The 19700-nt window shown below is 42.7% G+C and overlaps 1 protein-coding gene across 3 annotated transcripts; it reads left to right on the top strand.

The window, feature by feature from the left end:
• The first annotated feature begins 257 nt into the window (after positions 1-257).
• Positions 258-16525, top strand: IL1B (interleukin 1 beta). 3 transcript variants are annotated; one of them, XM_042981986.1, is made up of 7 exons: positions 258-800; positions 10165-10226; positions 10763-10811; positions 12449-12653; positions 13196-13357; positions 14603-14733; positions 15713-16525. In XM_042981986.1, the coding sequence occupies exons 2-7, from the start codon at positions 10174-10176 to the stop codon at positions 15920-15922; spliced, it is 810 nt and encodes a 269-aa protein (XP_042837920.1). In that variant the 5' UTR covers positions 258-800; positions 10165-10173; the 3' UTR covers positions 15923-16525. The 3 variants fall into 3 exon arrangements, with proteins under 3 accessions (XP_042837920.1, XP_007082399.2, XP_042837918.1); XM_007082337.3 differs by lacking the exon at positions 258-800 and adding an exon at positions 9618-9745; XM_042981984.1 differs by lacking the exon at positions 258-800 and having other exon boundaries at positions 10005-10226.
• Positions 16526-19700: the final 3175 nt, after the last annotated feature.

The following is a 19700-nucleotide window of genomic DNA, read 5'->3' on the forward strand; positions in this document are numbered from 1 at the left end:
AACAATCCCTCCAACATGAACCCACAATTTCCCAAACACCATCTCAGTGTGCAGCCCAGAGCACTCTCAGTTCACCGAGAGCCAAACCATGTTTCTCCCCCTCCTCTGACCTGGCCATGTCCCTAAGCGCATGTAGAGGAAAGGGCAGATGACCCCTCCATGGCAGCTTATACACCTCACAACACCTGCCATATTCTGCCTTAAATCATAGGCATTTGCAAAAATTCCTTGAGGACAAGTACCATGGCTTGTATAGTTTTGTTCTCCTTCCTCTGTGCACCCATAGCACACATGCACCACGAACACAACTTACATGGTGCCTGGTGGGATGAATGATGGAAGTCATTCCAAAAGCTACTTACCCTGACTTGTCATCACCTCTGATTTCATCTTTCTGGACCTCCCACATTCCCAGAGTAATTGGGAAAAGTCCTAAAGAAACACCTGAAAATTGCCTTTTGGGTAAAATGGGAGTGTCTCTCCAGAAATGTACCTCCCAGGCATTTGTGATGAAACATGGAACAGAACACCATCTCTTCCTGGTAATAGTGACAGCTCCTGTCACCTCCCTGTCCCAGAAGACTTCATAAAGAGCTCAGGATTCCCCAGAAAAGTAGATGGACACCGTTCTGACTCAAGCCAGGGTAGCAAGGTGTTCACTGTGCCTTTGCAGAAGGAACTAAACTTTTCCAGGAGGACAACATCCCCGATCAGGCCCAGATCAGGCCGACCTGCTGTCTCTGCTTGTCAACAAGGCTGCTGACTGAGGAGCTCATTCTGAGCTGGACATTGTGCTTCTGGTGAGTCTCTGTTTTTAATCCAGGATATTCTTTTTCTAAGGAAGTACTTTCTTGTCAGAGGAAGCTAGCTCAAGATGGAAGCCATGAGAGTGGCAGCATGATCACTCCTGGCTTTCATTCATTTGGTCAGCCAACATTCGTGAAGCACTGTCATGTGCAAGGCATGGAAATGAGAGCTATAATCCAAGCCCTGCAACAGGTATGTTAATAGTAAGGGAGGTGAGCAAATAAAGCATGATGACGGAGGTTTGCGGAGGGTGTTAGAGGCTCACGGCACAGAGGAAGGACACCCACCATTTAGCTTGGGAAGGGGCATGTTATGGAGGAGGTAAAGTATGAACTGAGTCCTGAAGGATCAGACGATGGACAAACTACAAAGAGGAGACGGAGTTTCCAGGTTGTGCGAAAGCACAGAGGCTAGAAAGAATATTGCATTCAAGGGACTACAAATAGTTTGGGAAGGTTAAAGTGTGGGGTAGGAGAGGAGAGCAGAGGATTCCATGGTGGACCTTGCCTGGCATGCTCTGGTGCTTGGACTCATTCACAAAGGAGATAGGGAGCCAGTGATGAAATGTGAGCAAGGGCTTGATGTCACCAGATTTGCTTTGTGGAGATATATATCCCTGTGGCTGGTGTACAAGGAATGAATGGATGGATGGAGCTTCCATGGCAGCAATCAAACCAATTAGGAGATGATTTAAATGCCCTAGGTAAGAAGGGAGAAGGGTTTGAATTGACAATGGAGTATGAAGATGGAGAGAAATCTACAGATCCCAGGCAGTCAGGAAGTGCTCAAAAAAAAGACCTATTCAAACAGCTGATGGTGGTTGATGAATGAATGGATGGGTGAGTCCTTGGGTTGCAGTGACTGGGATACTTTCTGGTGAAATGGCTCATCCAGTGAGAAAGGCAGTGGGGCAGGGGGGTAGTGAAGGGCTTCTCCTTTGTACTTTAAATGTTTGTATTATTTGAAACTCTGAAAATGAGCATGTATATTAACAAAAAGCCTGAGAAGGATGTTTTGTAAATCACTACTAGTTCTAACATACAACTTTCTGCTTGCACGTCATCAGTTAACTTTGATAGATCATTTCTAGAACTATCATATCAAACATCCTCCCTTGTGAAAACCTACTTTGAAAAATGGGTCATGTGAGGCAGCCTCATAGACTCATTACTACATGCTGGAAGATTTTCCAACCCTCTAATGCCACGGAGAAAAAGGAAACCCAAGTCAGAGGTTGGTGAATTCTGGAATACCTATCCATTATATTGGAGTTTGGGCAGAATGTTTATAATACCTTTATACAATCAGACTTCCTCATTCCACATTGCTTAGTAATTAGGGGAGATCAACCATCTAGAATCTGGGCCCCAGACTGGACCATTGAACCCAACAAATCCTGAGTGGCTTGACTAGGAACTTCCTATTTCCAGAAGATAGAAAACTCAGTTACAGCCAACAAGGAGGAAGTGATTGGAGAAGCGAAATTAACTGAACCCTGGAAGGAAATGGCCAAATCACCTTCAATTATGTAATAACCAGCAAGTAGAATACACACACCCCAGGCAGTTTAGGAGAGAAGAATTTCATCATAATTTTAGGAGCAAAGTATTTGTAAGCATTATTTTTTTTTAAGCTGATGATTCCAAGGGTAGTAATCCTAAAGGGATTTTTTTTTTTTTTTTGAGAGTGCTATAACAAAGTCTTGAGGAGATAGGAAAATACAAAAGAAATCAAACAACAGAGCTGACAGGAGCAGGTGAGAAAGTGAAAAGGAATAAGGAAGAAACTCAGAAGAGAGAGAAATAAACACCCAGTTCACAAAGTCCTGGGTGAACTGAGAGAAGGAGAAAGAAGATAATTCACATAACATGTCACAGCCAGGTGGGATAAGGAGGGAGGACAAGGGAACAGAGTTTACCCTAATCCTAAAAGGACAGTGTGGAAACATTTATGGGCAGAGTTGCCAAGATTCATGAATCTGCCAAGCCAATGTCATTTAGAAGATAATTGGATCATTGAGAAAGAGGTCTGTGCACTGTGGACAGCACAAGATGGGATTAAAAAAAAAATGTGTGTAACAATTAACACAGTGATTTGGCTCAGTGATTTAAAAAAAAAAAAAGAATCTGGTTTAGGTTCAACTAAACCATGTTTGAGTCATGGTTCCAGCATTTACTAGTTGTGTGATCTTAGATAAGTTATCTCTGTCAGCCTCAGTTTTCACATAGGTGAAATGGGTCATACTATGTGCCTTAAAGTTTATTATAAAGACTAAATAAGACAACGAAAAGAAGCACCTGGTACGTAATAGTTGCTCAATAAAGGACGGGTGGTTTTTTTTTTTAAGTATTATTTCTAAGTTTACATCTGAGAAAAATGATTTAATACAATGGTATAAGACAGGGGCTTGCATCCTATGACCTGAAAGATAAATCCAGTTAAGCTCATTCATTTACATGTTTTCTATGGCTGCTTTCTCACAATAATGGGAGACTTAAGTAGTTGCAACAGAGACCCCAAGACCCACAAAACCTAAAATATTTACTAACTGGCTCTTTATAGACAATGTTTCCAGACTCCTAGTATAAGCGGCACTAGAGCCCTGTGTTTGGGGCTGACTGTCTTATACCCATTATGTGCAATAAAAGATATAGAGTAGAAATGCCTGGCATCCCCCTTACCTACCAAAAGGGCTTTTGCTACTGAATCCAAAGGAAAGACAAGTTTCCATTGGCCTCTCAGAGGTGGAATAATGACTCAGTCAACAGGGAGAAGCCTCTGCAGACCATATGCCTCACCAGACCCAGTGGCCTGCCTATATATTTGAGTCCTCCTTGTTCTAGACCAAGCAGGGAAATGGCCCATCCCTGGAATCTGCCTATCTGCCCTGAGTACCTGGATCCAAGAGTGGGGCAGGCCCAATGGAGATGATGCTATACAAGGAAGAGCAGAGGTCTCAAAACTAAAATCACACTCTCCCAATCTGAAATAATCACTGAAACAGAAAGAAAAGGAGAGAAGTATCCATGGAGACTGGCATGGCTACACAGGACACTGTAAATACTTTCAGACACCAGAAAGACCCATGGAAATGGTGGAAAGAAATGACAGACTCTTTTTTTTTAATGTTTATTTTTGAGAGGGGGGAGGGACAGAGAGAGAGGGAGACAGAGGATCCAAAGCAGGCTCTGCGCTGACGGCATACCATGAGATCATGGCCTGAGCCGAAGTTGGACGCTCAACTGACTGAGCCACTCAGGTGCCCCCAAAATGAAAGACTCTTAAGAATATTGGAAGTCAATGCCAAGGATGAGATGGGACTTGGCAAAAATGGTGGAGACAGTCATGCCTTAATGCTGTTCTGCACAAGAGAGTCAATAAGAAAGAAATGGCCCATGGCAGAGAGTAGATACTACAATTAAACATGATAATATAAGAACTAACCCATGATTATTTGGGTTGTCTTTGTGTTTAAAATGATTAAAGACCATTGGGTGAGGCCAGGTGTGATAAGAGAGGCGAGAGGCTTAATATGAGACATAAGGTGGCACCAGAGCACCCGCTCTGACTAAATGCCAGTCTCCTGTCTTGGAAAGATGACCAGCACAGAGGGCAACGTGCGGTTGGTAAGGGCTTGAATGACTCAAGAGATGAATCTTCCCACTACATCCTGGCATTGCCAACTCCCCACTTCTGCTTGTTCCATTTTTGTGGGCCTGCATTGCCATCTACACCACCGTCACTCTTCTAGGTCCTCCCCCAGTGCAACTATTTCTGTAGTAAGTTTTCCGTTTATTAGGGACTTGAAGGAAGTTCTGTGGCCTGACTAGTCTTCTTGGAGAGACAGGGTTTGATACACGTATTGTGCAATATGCCTGCCTGACACAATAAGAGGTTTCACTTCCTAAGATGGTCAGGATGCTGCCAGGTTTGGGGTCCAGGCTATGGGGCTGGGATGAGACATGGCAGAACTGTAGAAACTACTACGTCAAGGGGCATTGCCCCATGGCTCCAAAATTTCCCTTGAGCAAAAAAGAATGGGAACTCATGCAACCTGGATGCTAGAAGATAGAGAAGTAGATTTGAGACTCCCGACCTCAGTCTCAAGTCCTTAGAAATAGAATGGTTTAACTCACAAATGACGCTTGAGTCTCTTGCAGACCTCCCTTTCTGTCACTGGCTTTCACCCTCCTTCACTCAGCTTCTAATCACATCAACAGGCTGAAGGCATCTCTGTGTTCTCTGTCAAGAGAGCCCACAGAGCTATCAGACCACCGGGTCCTGCTGACCCCAGCAAAAAGACTCTGAGGAAGGTAGTAATTCCTTCAGTGAAGTTTGGGGACCAGTGTTAATTTGTAGAGTGAAGACTGTGGAAGCAAAACAGAAATGTCCATCAGGTTCCCTAGACAGGACCTCTAGCGTGTCTGCAAAAACAGCCATTCAATTTTATGAGGGTTCAGAGTTGAGAACTGACTATTGCTTACCAAACTCACAAGAAATTGATGCACTGAACAGGAGGCAGCTTTTAGATTCCCTGTGGAACATACAACTTACCAAGGACGGCATTCTTGTGACCACCTTCCTGATATCAAGGTATTAGGAGCCTAATTAAGATTCAGAAGGCTGCTCGGTGAGCCAGTTTGTTGAGTGATCCTTGCCCCACAGTAAGGTCTATTTCCCTCCTACCTGGAAAAGTCAGGAACTCTCTCCTACGGACAACATAGAGCAAGCACAGTACCTGGCACATAGTAGGCACATACTTATTTGAGGGAAAACTGTCAAATTCCTGCGCACCCATGCAGGCAGCAAGTTTTACTGTCTCAGTTTGCATGCTAGGCACTGTGCTAGACCCAACTTTAAGAGTTCACAGCCTCCTGGGGCACCTGGGTGGCTCAGTCAGTTGAGTGTCTGACTTCGGCTCAGGTCAGGATCTCATAGTTGGCAAGTTTGAGCCCCGCGTCAGGCTCTGTGCTAACAGCTCAGAGCCTGGAGCCTGCTTTGAATTCTGTGTCTCCTTCTTTCTCTGTCTCTCCGCACTCACACTCTGTCTCTCTGTCTCTCTCCCAAAAGTAAATAAACCTTAAAAAAAATTAAAATTAAAAAAATTTTAAAAAAAGAGTTCACAGTTTCCTAAGGGAACCAGATAAGCCAGTAAGGTTTCAATTCATTGCCATAATAAATGTTATAATTTAGATGTGCCAAAAGAAGTGGGGAAGGCCCCATTCCTAGATTCCATGCATAGTTTATGACCTGTCATTCAATCATTCTACAAATGTGAGGGCTACCCTGGGCAGGCATTCTGCTGGTCTCTGAGTTAAACAAAGTTTGATAAAGAAAAAAGAATCCCATTTACAATAGTATCAAAAACAATAAAATAAATAGGAATAATTTAACCAAGAAGGTGAAAGACCTGTACACTGAAAACTTGAGACATTGATGAAAGAAACTGAAGAAAACCCAAATAAGTGGAAAGATATCCCATGTTTGTGAATTGGAATAATTAATACATTAAAATGTCCATACTACGGGGCACCTGGGTGGCTCAGTCGGTTGAGCGGCCGACTTCGGCTCAGGTCATGATCTCACGGTCCATGAGTTCAAGCCCCGCGTCGGGCTCTGTGCTGACAGCTCGGAGCCTGGAGCCTGTTTCAGATTCTGTGTCTCCCTCTCTCTGACCCTCCCCCGTTCATGCTCTGTCTCTCTCTGTCTCAAAAATAAATAAACGTTAAAAAAAATTAAAATAAAATAAAATAAAATAAAATAAAATAAAATGTCCATACTACTTAAAGCTATCTATATATTCAATGCAACAACTATTAAAAATCTAGGGGCGCCTGGGTGGCTCAGTCGGTTAAGCGTCCAACTTCAGCTCAGGTCACGATCTCACGGTCTGTGAGTTTGAGCCCCGTGTCGGGCTCTGGGCTGATGGCTCAGAGCCTGGAGCCTGTTTCCGATTCTGTGTCTCCCTCTCTCTCTGCCCCTCCCCCGTTCATGCTCTGTCTCTCTCTGTCTCAAAAATAAATAAACGTTAAAAAAAAATTAAAAAAAAAAATCTAGTGGCATATTTTACAGAAATGGAAAAAAAAAATCCTAAAATCTGTAGGGAACCACAAAAGATCCTGAATAGCCAAAGCAACCTTGAAAAAGAACAAAGCTGGAGGCATCACACTTCCTAATTTCAAACTAAACTACAAAGCCATAGTAACCAAAACAGTATGGTACTGGCATAAAAAGATATATAGAACAAAGGAATAGAATTGAGAGTCCAGACATAAGCCCATGCATACGTGGTCAGCTAATATTTAACATGGGAGTCAAGAATACTCAGTGTAAAAAAGATAGTCTTTCTAATACATGGTGTTGGGAAAACTGGATATTCACATGCAAAAGAATGAAATTAGAGGCCCCTAACTTGCACCATTTACAAAAATTAACTCAAAATAGATTAAAGACTTAAAAATAAGACCTGAAACTGTAAAGCTCCTACAAGAAAACATAGGAGGAAAGCTCCTTGGCACTATTCTTGACAATGGTTTTGTGGATATGACACCAAGAACACAAGCAACAAAAGCAAAAACAAACAAGGGGGACTATGTCACCCTGAGAAGCTTTTGCACAGCAAAAGAAACAATCAAAACAAAAAGGCAACCTCCAGAATAGGAGAAGGTATCTGCCATAATACAGGTAAGGGATTAATATCCAAAATTTATAAGGAACACCTATAACTCAATAGCAAAAATAAACAAATAAATAATCCAATTAAAAAAATGGGCAGAGGACCTCAATAGACATTTTTGCAACAAAGAAATTCAAATGGCCAACAGCTACATGAAAAGATGCCTAACACCACTAATCATCAGGGAAATTCGAATCAAAAGCAGAAGAGATATCACTGAGGATGTAGAGAAAAGGGAACCCTAGAGCATTGTTGGTGGGAATGTAAATTGGTACAGCCACTATGGAAAACAATATAGAGGTTACTCAAAAAATTAAAGATAGAACTACCACATGATCCAGGATTTCCACTTCTAGGTATATAGCTAAATGAAATGAAATCACTATCTCACGCATTTGCGTTCACAAATTCATTGCAGCTTTATTCACAACAGCCAAGACATGGAAACAACATACATGTCAACCAACATATGAATGGGTCAAAGATATTTTATATGACACACACACACAAACACACACACATACACACACACAGACAGAGAGAGAGAGGAATATTATTCAGCCATAAAAAAAGAAGGAAATCCTGCCAATTGTGACCATATGGATGGACCTTGAGGGCATTACACTAGGTTAAATAAGTCAGACAGAAAAAGACAAATGCTTTATTATTCCCCCTATATGTGGAATCTTGGAGGAAGAGGAGAAAAAGAATAAGGAGGAGGAAGAGGAGGAAGTAGAGAAGAAGAAGGCAAACTCATAGAAACAGAGAAAAGAATGGGGAGAGTGTGTTTGGTCAAAGGATACAAACTTCAAGTTACAAGATGAATAAGTTCTAGGAATCTAATATACAACATGGTGACTATTGTTAACTATTCCATATCATATACCTATACTTGAAAATTGCTCTCAGGGTAGATCTTAAATGTTCTCACCAAAAAGGATATATACACATAATTACATGAGGTGATGGATGTGTTGATTAACCTTAGTGGTAATCTTTTTTGCAACATATATGTATAGCAAACTGTTGTGTTGTACGTCTTAAACTTACACAGTGTTATTTTTGAATTATATCTCAATAGATCTGGGGGGAAAAAAGTCTAATAACTCTTGGAGATACCAAGACATATAGTTGCAGCTAGATAGTCTTATAAAAACAATAGTCCAAGGGCGCCTGGGTGGCTCAGTCGGTTAAGTGTCTGACTTCCACTCAGGTCATGGTCTTGGGTTTGTGAGCTCGAGCCCCACATCAGGCTGTCTGCTGTCAGCACAGAGCCCACTTCGGATCCTCTGTCTGTCTCTCTCTGTGCCCCTCCCCTCCTCATTCTCATTCTCTCTCTCCCCCCAAATAAATAAATAAATAAATAAACTTTAAAAAAATAGTTCACATTTCAGAGTTAACAGAAAAATTATTTTGAGCAGAAAACATCTTATCTGCATTTTAAGAAGGAATTGTGCTCCTGAAAGCTTGACTTGTTCACAATCTTTTCAAATACATTCTCAATCCAGGCTCATGCACTGTTCACCAAGCATTGATACTGATTACATTTGTAACTGGCTAGGGTACCAGCACCTGTTCTGAAAGGGTTGCATGAGCTTGTCTCCAAGGTTCCCCCAGCCCCATCAGGAGCCTAACCCCTGCATAAATATATTTTTTCTGCCCCATCCTAGGAGGTCAACTGTCTCTCCAGAGGCTCCTATAATGGACCCTGAGCTCCCAAAGTAGAAAACAGCACCCTCAATACAGACTGGGAGGGTTACTGTCATTTCTTTTTACCCCTTAATCCATCTCCAAGTGGGAAGCCTCCTAAATTTAAGTACAATGCATGAGTGAGGAATCACATTTGGGTATGTATCTCTATGTCCTCCACTTTGCCCCCAGCGATCCCAAATTAAAACATTATTCTAACCTAGGAAAATCCTGTATTTTAATATTGACACCATTCATGTAATTGTTTTCAGGAAAACAATACATATTTGCATAATGACACATTTGCAAAGATGTGTCATCATTTGCTACCATTTGCCTTTCCATGGCCTAGAGAATTATTTCATTTTATCTTCTCCCGGAAGTTCCCATCAATTCTTTTTTTAAAAAACTTGATTGTGAAATTAGTTAACCAAAGGGGAAATTTCTCAGCTCTCTACTTCTGCTTTTAAAGAATATAAAAGAATGAGATTGAAATTGGCAGAGAGCAGATCTCTCGAGGCACAGCAGCCCACTCCGGGATTCTATTCTCTCCAGTCAGTCTTCATTACTCAGGTACAACTTGAACTAACTCTTCTTTATGACTCGATCCTAATCAAGTCTCTCTGTCCCTCTCTCCCTTCCTCTCTGCCTAAGGGCTGGGTTTTCTATAAAGATACCACATGTACTACTATGGTTATGATTTGTGAAATATTCTGGGAATGGGCACTGCTTATGTAGCAGCGGACATCTGAGAGATCAGTGTCAAAGCCTCTGCTCCAGATCTAACGAATACGCTCCTGGTTTGGGTTTGGGTTAGCAACTGTTTCTTCTGGACCCAAAGGAAGGCTCTTTCACACACTCACTCATTCATTCAAAGGCTGTTTCTCTGCATGCCTGCCATGTTGCAGGCGCTAAGGGAAATTCACATAAGAAGGCGGCCCTCGTGGGGACTGGCCTGGCAAGAAGTTACTCATTTTCTCCTCTTTACCCAGGTTTCTGAAATGGCCATGGCAGCAGTACCTGAACTCACCAGTGAAATGATGGCTTACTACAGGTCAGTGGGGAGACTGAGACTAGCAATGTGAGCAGGGTTCCTCTTTCAAGAGTGGAGTGTTATCTGTGCTTGGAGATCAGATTTGTCCCCCAAACTGCCTCTTCCAGTGGCAAGTGGGGTTCCAAGTGAATCTGGTTTAAAGACATATTTCCCACTACAAGTCCAGCCTTGGGACCGCATAGGACATCCAGATGTGGTTGCTACAGGGGCTTCCTGCAGATGACAAACAGGAAAAAAAGATTCCAAGTGCACAGTACAGGGGACTCCTTGGCAAAGTTTGGCCTGATGGAGAGCAAAAGTTCAGATGTTAACTGGGCTGGAAGTTAGGTCTCAGGCTCCAACAGAGAGTACAAAGGATATCTGCCCCACCTCCCATGCTGCCCGTGTATATTAGCATAAAACTTGCCAACAGCTTTCAGTAGCTTTAAGAGACAGGCTATTTGAGTTTCCTATTAATAGTGGAGACTGTTTGCAGGGAAGGGAAAACAAAACGTGTCTGGGAGACTAACTGAGCAATCTCTCTGTTTTTATTACAGTGATGAGAATGACCTGTTCTTTGAGGCTGATGGCCCCGAAAAGATGAAGGTGAGACCGTGGGCCAAGCTCACAACTCCTGGAGGGACTCTGACATGAGAAAGGCTCCAGGAAAAGGGTTCTGGGCCACCTTGTTCCCGTGGCATTTTGTGACGGAAGGACTTTCACCTCTTCCAGTGAGGCAGATGCGGATGGCACGATATCGCTCCCACAGTCACTCACTGGGGCTTGGCGATGGTGGCCATGTTCAGGGAGGGTGAGGAGGAATGGCTGTGGGGATAAAGTTTGCTATCTCTTGTTTGGAAGGCGGCCCCGGCTCCAGTGCAAATTTAATTCTCCTTTTAAGAGAGGGTTCAGCCTACATTAGTCACTGAAGTCCTTGGGAGTTCATGTACATCTGCCCCCTTTAAAGGTAGAATAGCTTTTTGCTCCCTGGGATAGAGCTGATGACAATAAGATGTGGATGATGTAAACAAAAAGATGAATTGGGAGTTGAGAGAAAATCATTCACTTGCTATTTGACCTTAAAGAAGCCATTTCACCCCCTGGACCTCTGAAATATAAGGGGCATGCACTAGATGATCTCTTAGCTCTTGGCCTCCTGTAACCTTCAGTTCTGAAATACTGTCAGTGATAGCTAAGTTTATCCCAGGAAATGGGTGTTTCTCTGACTCTCACCTTTACTGAGAGCCATTTTGACGTTCAGGATGTCCCTTCTTTTCTGTATGAGGCCTAATAACTTTCCAAGGTGCCATCAACCCAGCCAGGTCAGTTGCACAGATTAGCAAGCAGCCACTTTTCTCTGACTTTTTTTTTTTTTTCTTCTTCAGTTCATGGCAGCTTCCTCTAGCCTAATAAGTCAGTCCCTATTGCTGTTCAAAGCCTATTTCTCTAAATGCTTTAAAACCAGTAACTGGTTTACTCCAGCCCTGAGGGGAGGTGGTGGGGGGCGGGGTGCTTCTCTGTCTGGCTCTTTCCCTGCTGTTCCTTCCACAGCCTGTCTCTCCCTCTGCCTCATCTGGAGCCTCAGCTGTGAGCAGGAACTTCTCTCACTCAGCTTTCCTCTGTGCTGTTAGAGGCCTCTTTAACTGTTGAGCATTCAAACCATTATCAGCCACCAGGGCAACCTCACTTAAGCCCTCATGCAGTTTTGCGGTTTCTCTGAATAACGGGAAAGTGGGAACGTATTTCACACATAGTAACCACTTGTAAAGTATTTGTAGAATGCTTATAAAACAGTGTTTAGAAAAAAAGAAAGAACTTGTATAGAATAATTAAAAACCTGTTGAATGAACATAGATGAATAGAAAACGTTATGATCATCATTGCCATGAAAAATTAAATATACAGTGTTAGAGCATTAGGGACCCAAGAGGACACAGTTGAAGAAGGTATAAATTTATGGCCAGGTGGAGTAGTTTGTGAAGAAGATAAATGAGGTAGACATAGGTTTTATTCTAAAAGAATACCCTCTAGGCCATCAGAAAGCCCACAGTTCCGGTTTGGGTTCTGTCTCTAACTCACCATGTGTCCTTGGGTAAACCACTTAACCTCTATATGCTTCAGAGAGAAGAGAGTTTATCATTAGAAGCTCAGTTATCTCTAAGGCCCCTTCTACTTCTCTGATGTCAAAATGGGAGTTCTCTGGCCCAACCACCTTAACATACTCTTCCTGGCTCTCTCCACAGGGCTGCCTCCAAAACCTGAGCCACAGTTTTCTGGGAGATGAGGGCATCCAGTTGCAAATCTCCCACCAGCCCGACGACAAGAGTCTTAGGCATGCCGTGTCGGTCATTGTGGCTATGGAGAAACTGAAGAAGATATCTTTTCCCTGCTCACGGCCCCTCCAGGGTGAGGACCTGAAGAGCCTCTTTTGCTGCATCTTTGAAGAAGGTACTTAATGAGAACCAAGGGCAGACAGGAGATCTCTGGTCATGTCCTTTTCAGAGTCCATAACTCAACAGACAACTAACCTACCCTAAAGCTAAAGTCCTTCAAATGTAGAAGCGCCAGCAATGAGAGAAAAACAGAGAAGCCTAGAAACTAAATGAATTTAGTTGAAACTATTCTTAACACAAAAGCGCCATAACTATTCACATTTGCCAGTTACTCTACCATTCTCAGAGGTTTTCATCTGCACTACCTCCTGCAAGTCTCACACTGTCCCTGTTGGGCTAGTGTTATGGCCGTTGCCATTTTACGTGAGTAGCTCTATTGTTAGTCTGCAGCCGGCAATGGAACTGCAGCCCAAATCTACATCTCATGATGCCAAGTCCAGAGTTCTCGCACACCCCAACTTCCTCCCCACCAGTTATAATCGAAGACCAGCTACACATGCTCAGATGTCCTCCAAAACACCAAATTCTGCTGCCTTACATCATCTGGCCTGCCTTTCCAATTTTCCTCCTAAACAGCATATATGCTCCACATTTCAGAACCCATCATCTGTGACACGTGGGATGACGGTTTTGTGTGTGATGCGGCCATACAGTCACAGGACTACACGTTCCGAGACATAAGCCAAAAGAGCCTGGTGCTGTCTGGCTCATACGAGCTTCGGGCTCTCCACCTCAATGGACAGAATATGAACCAACAAGGTAACTGGGGACGTTTTGATTCCTTTCTTGGCCTCCTGACCCTGTGCTAACTCTCCACATTTTTAACAAAGTAGTACAATAAGGCAAATTATGACCTAAGTGGAAAAATGTATAATGTATAACAGGTAAACATTTGTGTTTTGGTCCTAGCAAGGACACCAGATTGATTCCCTTAGCATGTTCATTTTTTAGCAAGAGATGAGACTCTGAGAAATTAGAATGCTCAAGCACACCCAGGACCATTGTCCAGCCAAGTCTTTGAATGATAGTGTAATGTCAATGCTTCCATTAGAAAGGAGTCATTTGATGGACATGACCTAACTGCCTGTGGGTTCCTTTTTCCTGTCGTTGAGGTTGAAACTAGGATGGTGAGGAGATACTGTGTCCATCCGCATTCCCAACCCTGCCCCCTTAACCCAAACATCCTTCCCGCCCAATACCAGATGGTTCCTTGTAGGGAAATTTTACTGGCAAGCAGGAGCTTATCTCTCTCTACTGTAGTCAGCAAATGTTTCAAGTCTGGAGAGCCCATTAGTTGTGGGAATCCGCCTGGCACCTCACCACTGTGGCTGAACCCTGTATGCAAGAGGGCAGCCAAGGGAGCAGCTGAAAGGAGCAGGCTGTTCCCTTCCAAGGCTGCTGACCTTGGAGAGAGGCATCCCAGCCAGGCCAGGACGAACCTGTTTCTTCAGAACTGGGTTGTGAGCATGACCTCAAGGCCCCCAAATGACTTGGTGGTGACTAAGGAAGATTAAGATGAACGTCTCTTTGAAGCCACTTTTCCCAGCTAAGCCTCACCTCTCCCAAGTTCTTCCCACTTGTTGCTCCAGGTTCCTGAAACAGATCTGTGCCTGATTTCTTTCGGGAGCCCTGATCTACCTCTTTTCTTGCCTTGCACATTGATCAAATTGTTCTGCCCATACGGATGGGCACGCCAGTGGCCAGTCACAAAATGGCTTCCTTCTTTCAGCATTTAAAAATCAGACCCCCTAATTCTTCATTGCCACTGTGATGAGGCTCTAAGAAACCCCTGCAGACCTTCTTTCTAGAAAATATGAATCAAGCAACTAACCCTGCTACTGTCTGTGACAAGCCAAGTTATCCTGTCTGTTGGGCCATAAGAATCTTAGTGTGGGTTCCCACAGAAGATGTTAATTGTACGAGTCCTGGGCTCGAGGTCCAGTTGTTGGGCCAGCCCTGCATGGCTGTGCGTTCCTGACCACAAGGCCCCTTTCTGTTCTCTAGTGGTGTTCCGCATGAGCTTTGTGCATGGGGAGGAAAATAGTAAGAAGATACCAGTAGTGTTGTGCATCAAGAAAAATAATCTGTACCTGTCCTGTGTGATGAAAGACGGGAAACCCACCCTACAGCTGGAGGTGAGTACCAGGGGCTGAAGGCTTCCTAGGCTTCACTGAAGCACATTTAGCCCTCATTTATTTCCAAAACAACCACCTTTTTTGCTTAGAAAATCTGGGAGCGTGTCTACTTGGTAATTTTGCATAAATGTAAATACATTTAATGTAACTACCAAATGCATGAAACTTTCACTCCCACCACGGAAAATTAAGTCATTTTGCTGATGTTATTATGTCCTGCCATTGTGACCACCCAACAGATTATACAGTGTTAGGTTTAGAAGGCTTATAACATTGTTAGGGCTACTCCATTTGGTAAATGACACCTTAGGAAATGAATCAATTCAAGGGAGCTGTCACCTGTCATCTCCTCCACTCTCCAAATCACCTGCCACACCACCCCCCTAACCAGCTTTGCCAGCAAAAGTTTCAATTCTAAGTTGAAGTCATTCTAACCAGGGCCATAGAGAAAAATACAACAAAAGTCCCTGGAAACTAGGTAGCCCTACAAGTTTTCACCTAATGTTCACTTTTTAATAGAATTCTCACCTATAGGGGCTCCTGGGTGGCTCAGTTGGTTAAGCATCCGACTTCGGCTCAGGTCATGATCTAACAGCTCGTGAGTTCGAGCCCCACGTCGGGCTGTGTGCTGACAGCTCAGAGCCTAGAGCCTGCTTCAGATTCTGTGTCTCCCCTCTCTCTCTAGCCCTCCTCCACTCATGCTCTGTCTCTCTGTGACTCAAAAATAAATAAACATAAAATTTTTTTTTTTTTAATTCTCACTTATATTATGCTCCCTACCATTTGATACTAAGTTTCAGAAAAGAGAAAAAGCTCTTTTAGTCACTACACAGAAAGTTGGTATCACAAAGATAAATCAGGAGTCTGGATCCTGGTCCTATGACTCATCAGTTTCCTCTCTAGCTGAACAAGAGAATAACTTTACTTGAGTGTCTTTGTCCCTTCCCTCATAAAAATTCTTATTTCTGTTTTGCTGCAGATGTTAGACCCCAAAGTTTACCCAAAGAAGAAGATGGAAAAGCGATTTGTCTTCAACAAGACAGAAATCAAGGGCAATGTGGAATTTGAGTCTTCCCAGTTCCCCAACTGGTACATCAGCACCTCTCAAGCAGAAGAAATGCCTGTCTTCCTAGGAAATACCAAAGGTGGTCAGGATATAACTGACTTCACAATGGAAAGCGCTTCCTAAAGAGACCTGTACCCTCAAAAGAGCCCAAATGTGCGGAAAAACCCCTGCTGGCTGGCGGAAGGGGAATAGAAGGGCTTAAACATGGCCTCAGGCTGAACTTCACTATTATCTAATCAATGCACAGCTGCCTTCCTTAAATCACTGCTAAGAAGATCTGTCCGCCAGCCAGGAGGAATAACCCCTTCTTCCCAGGGCCAATCCTCAGGTCCCCTCTACTGAGCCAGGTCACCTTTATCTCTTCTACTCACTCAAAGCCACCCTGGCAGAAACCATTACACTTTAGGTTCAAAGAAACCCTCTGTCCTTTGTGCCCAGCCTCTGATGAACAACCTCTTAACTATTTATTTATTTATTTATTGGTGGGTTAGTCTATTTAACTTAAGTCAAGAGGGCCAAGAAGCATCAATGTCTGTGAAAAGAGCTGAGCCTTCAATATCTATGAAATTAATTTAATTTGCACTAGTGTGCCATCTTTATACCAAGTCCTTTCACCAAGGCTGAAAAATGTATAAGCTCAGATTGTTTACAGAGGAATATTTATGAATGATTAAGTATGATCACTCTGCTTCAATGATTCTGAAATAAATTTCACTGAAAAAACAATTTTTTTTTTCTATGTGGTAATTGCCTTTTCTGGGATCTGATCCAGAAGAGTAAAGATAAATGGGGCCATGAGAGTTCTCCTTGGGAAGCTGTAAGCCCAATCCTCATCTCTGAGTGTGGCAAAATACCTAGGAACATCACCGGCCAGCAAAGACAAGCCTCCCTATCCCTCCCCTTCATTTCCATTTTTCAAGAAAAGGATATTTGGTACACAAGTCTCATCTGAAGAACAGGATCAGCTGAAGTAAGGGAGGAAGGGTTGGTGGTAACAGCCACCAACAATTTCTCCACTCATTTATTCAACAAACATGTATTAGGGAAATGCTATGTACTAAGAGCTACAGAAAGAAGACAGGTAAGGCATTTCTAGTTAGATAAGAGAGGCAGATATATACAAGCAAAAATAAGGCAACCTGGCAAAGAGAGGTAAGCTAAAGTATGAAAGGAGCAGCCAGGAGGAGTGACAACATCCACTGTGAAGGACAGAGGGTCAAGGAGGACCGACCTATGAGTCAAGCCTAAAAGAATGAGCAGGATTCCTTGTACAGAAAAGAAGGGAAAGGGTACTCTCAGTAGTGGGACCAGTATCATCAAAAGCATGGAGTGAAGAATAAAGAATGAATGATGCAAAGAGTAAACTTTCAGATTTGCAGAAGTCACCAGAAGCAAAGTCAAAACACCAAAACAACCTAGGGAAAAAATACTTGTAACTGTATCTCACACAAAGGGATAATTTGTTTAATATATAAAGAGTTCCCTCAAAAGCATTAGAAAAAACATGAACATAAATCCAACAAAACAATAGGCAAAAATCTAACAAAACAATGTATTAACAGGCAGTCCACAGAAAAGGAAATACTATTAGATCTTGGACAGAGTAAAACATGCTCAACACAACTTATAAGAAAATTGAATTAACAGTACTTTGAGATAACAGTGTTATCCTATCAGATTACCAAAAATCAAAGTTTAACAAGACACCCTGTTGGGAAGACTGGGGAAACCCCCACTCTAAGATACTACAGGTGGGAGTATAAATTGGTACAACTCATGTAGATGAAAATTTGATAATAACTATGAAAATACAAATAAACAACCCCTTTGGCCCAGCAATTTCATTCATGGGGATTTATCCTACAGGTGAAAATATACCCATGTGAAATGATACATGATCAAAATTACTCATTTCACATCACTTGTAAAAGCAAAAGATTGGAAATAACCCAAGTGTCTATCAATGGGAGCCTGGCTAAATGAATTATGAGACATCGATACAATAGAATGCCATTCTATATGCATTCTATAATGCAGCTATAAAAGAATCACAAAGCATTCCACACCAATATGTTGACTACAGTATAGCATTAATAAACTCTTGTCATATATTGTATTTAATGTAACTGGCAATAAAGCAGCAGAGGAAAGGGTCTATATCTGCAGGCAGCCTGACCTAGAATGAAGCAAAGCCTTCCTAAGCTTACTCTTGGATGGAAAAGCAAAGGACTGTCTCTAGGTGCTTTGAAGGGACAAAAAATGCACTAATGCCAACTGTGGGCACCTTCCAACGTTCTGAAAAATCACTGATTTCTGCCAAACACCACAGCCTGAGACTGAGCATCTGAGCATGGGAGACAATCATCCACAATCCCTCAGTGAGAGAGAGAGAGAAGAATCATTGGCTCAGTTGTGATCATGTGATGTTCGGCATCACATACTACTCGTATTGCAAGACATTGTTCGTTTATCAAGATAAAATTTATTAGAAATGTTTGCTCATCTTCAGAATACTCGCAGAACAAGCTAGGGCACAGGAGCTAGATGGAGGCCCTATGACTTGGCAATAGCTCCTTCTCCCAACTCTGTCTGCTTCATAACTGCAGTGCAAAGGATGGGAAGGTACCCAAGTGGTGCTCATTCTCAGTACATAATAGAGCTGGCAGGAGACAGGCTGCTGGTCCATGGATGGTGCTCATTCCCCAGTACATGATAGAGCTGGTGGGAGGCTGGTGGCCAGTTCAGGGAAGAAAGCAGAAGTACCCCTGGGATCCCCAGCAGTGATACTGTCCCCTTTCCTTGGTTGATTGATACAATCCCACCCACCTCTCTCAGGTCCAAAGGGAGAACATGCCAGAAAGAATGACAAACTTGAAGCCATTGAACCTCATGAGGAAGCCAGATTCCAAATCAACTATATGAGTGCAAATTGGTACAGCCATTTGGGAAAGAAACTTGGCCATGTCTAATTTATTTTTTTAATATTTATTTATTTATTTTGAGAGAGAGAGAGAGAGAGAGTAGGGGAGGGGCAGAGAGAGGGAAAGAGAATTCCAAGGCCACTCTGCACTGCCAGTGCAGAGTCCCATGCAGAGCTGGCACTCACAAACGCTGAGACCATGACCTGAGCCAAAATCAAGAGTCACTCCCTTAACCGACTGAGCCACCCAGCCGCCCCATGTCTAATTTATTTTTAACATGACTTATGACTCAGCAATTCCACTGTTTGGTGCCTTCCCCAAACAATTTCAAGGATGTTTATTTTAGAATTGTTTATAAAAAGTTCAACAAAGTAAACTTTGTTGAAACAACCTAAATGCCCCCTGGTAAGGAAAAGGTTAAATAAACCATGCTAAGTTAAAAAAAAATTTTAATAGTGCTGAAATGGAAAGAGATTCAGACAAGTCATCAAGAGGAAAAGTCAAATTGCAAAACTGTTAGCACAGGATGATACTATTTACATAAAAGAAAAAAGCACTGCACATCCAAAATGCATGACCATGTGCTTCTAAGAGTATGTAAGGCAGAGAACTCTAGAAGGGTACTGACTAGACTAAAAATAGTGGTTACTTGGGTTAGGGTAAGGTGGGGGTGGAGCAGGAGGGGAGGTCGCTAAGAAGAACTTTAGCTTTATGCTTGAATTTTTTACAAGAAGAATGTGTTTGTGAATTACTTACATAATTTTTTTCAATCCTCTGCATTAAAATGTTCAAAAGACATGGGTTTCAATTCTCGGAACTGAGCCAAAGACTAAAATTGACCCTCCAAGGGCTATTCTATTCCTGGTTTGGAGCAAAGTTCTTTCCCTGATAAGAGCTCTCCCTTTCTCTGCACTAGGTGTTCTTATCCTGGAAAAGAAAAATAACCTATTTCTAACTCTTAATTCTTTTTAACATTTATT

Source organism: Panthera tigris, chromosome A3 (assembly GCF_018350195.1).
Source record: "Panthera tigris isolate Pti1 chromosome A3, P.tigris_Pti1_mat1.1, whole genome shotgun sequence".
NCBI classification, from domain to species: Eukaryota; Metazoa; Chordata; class Mammalia; order Carnivora; family Felidae; genus Panthera; species Panthera tigris.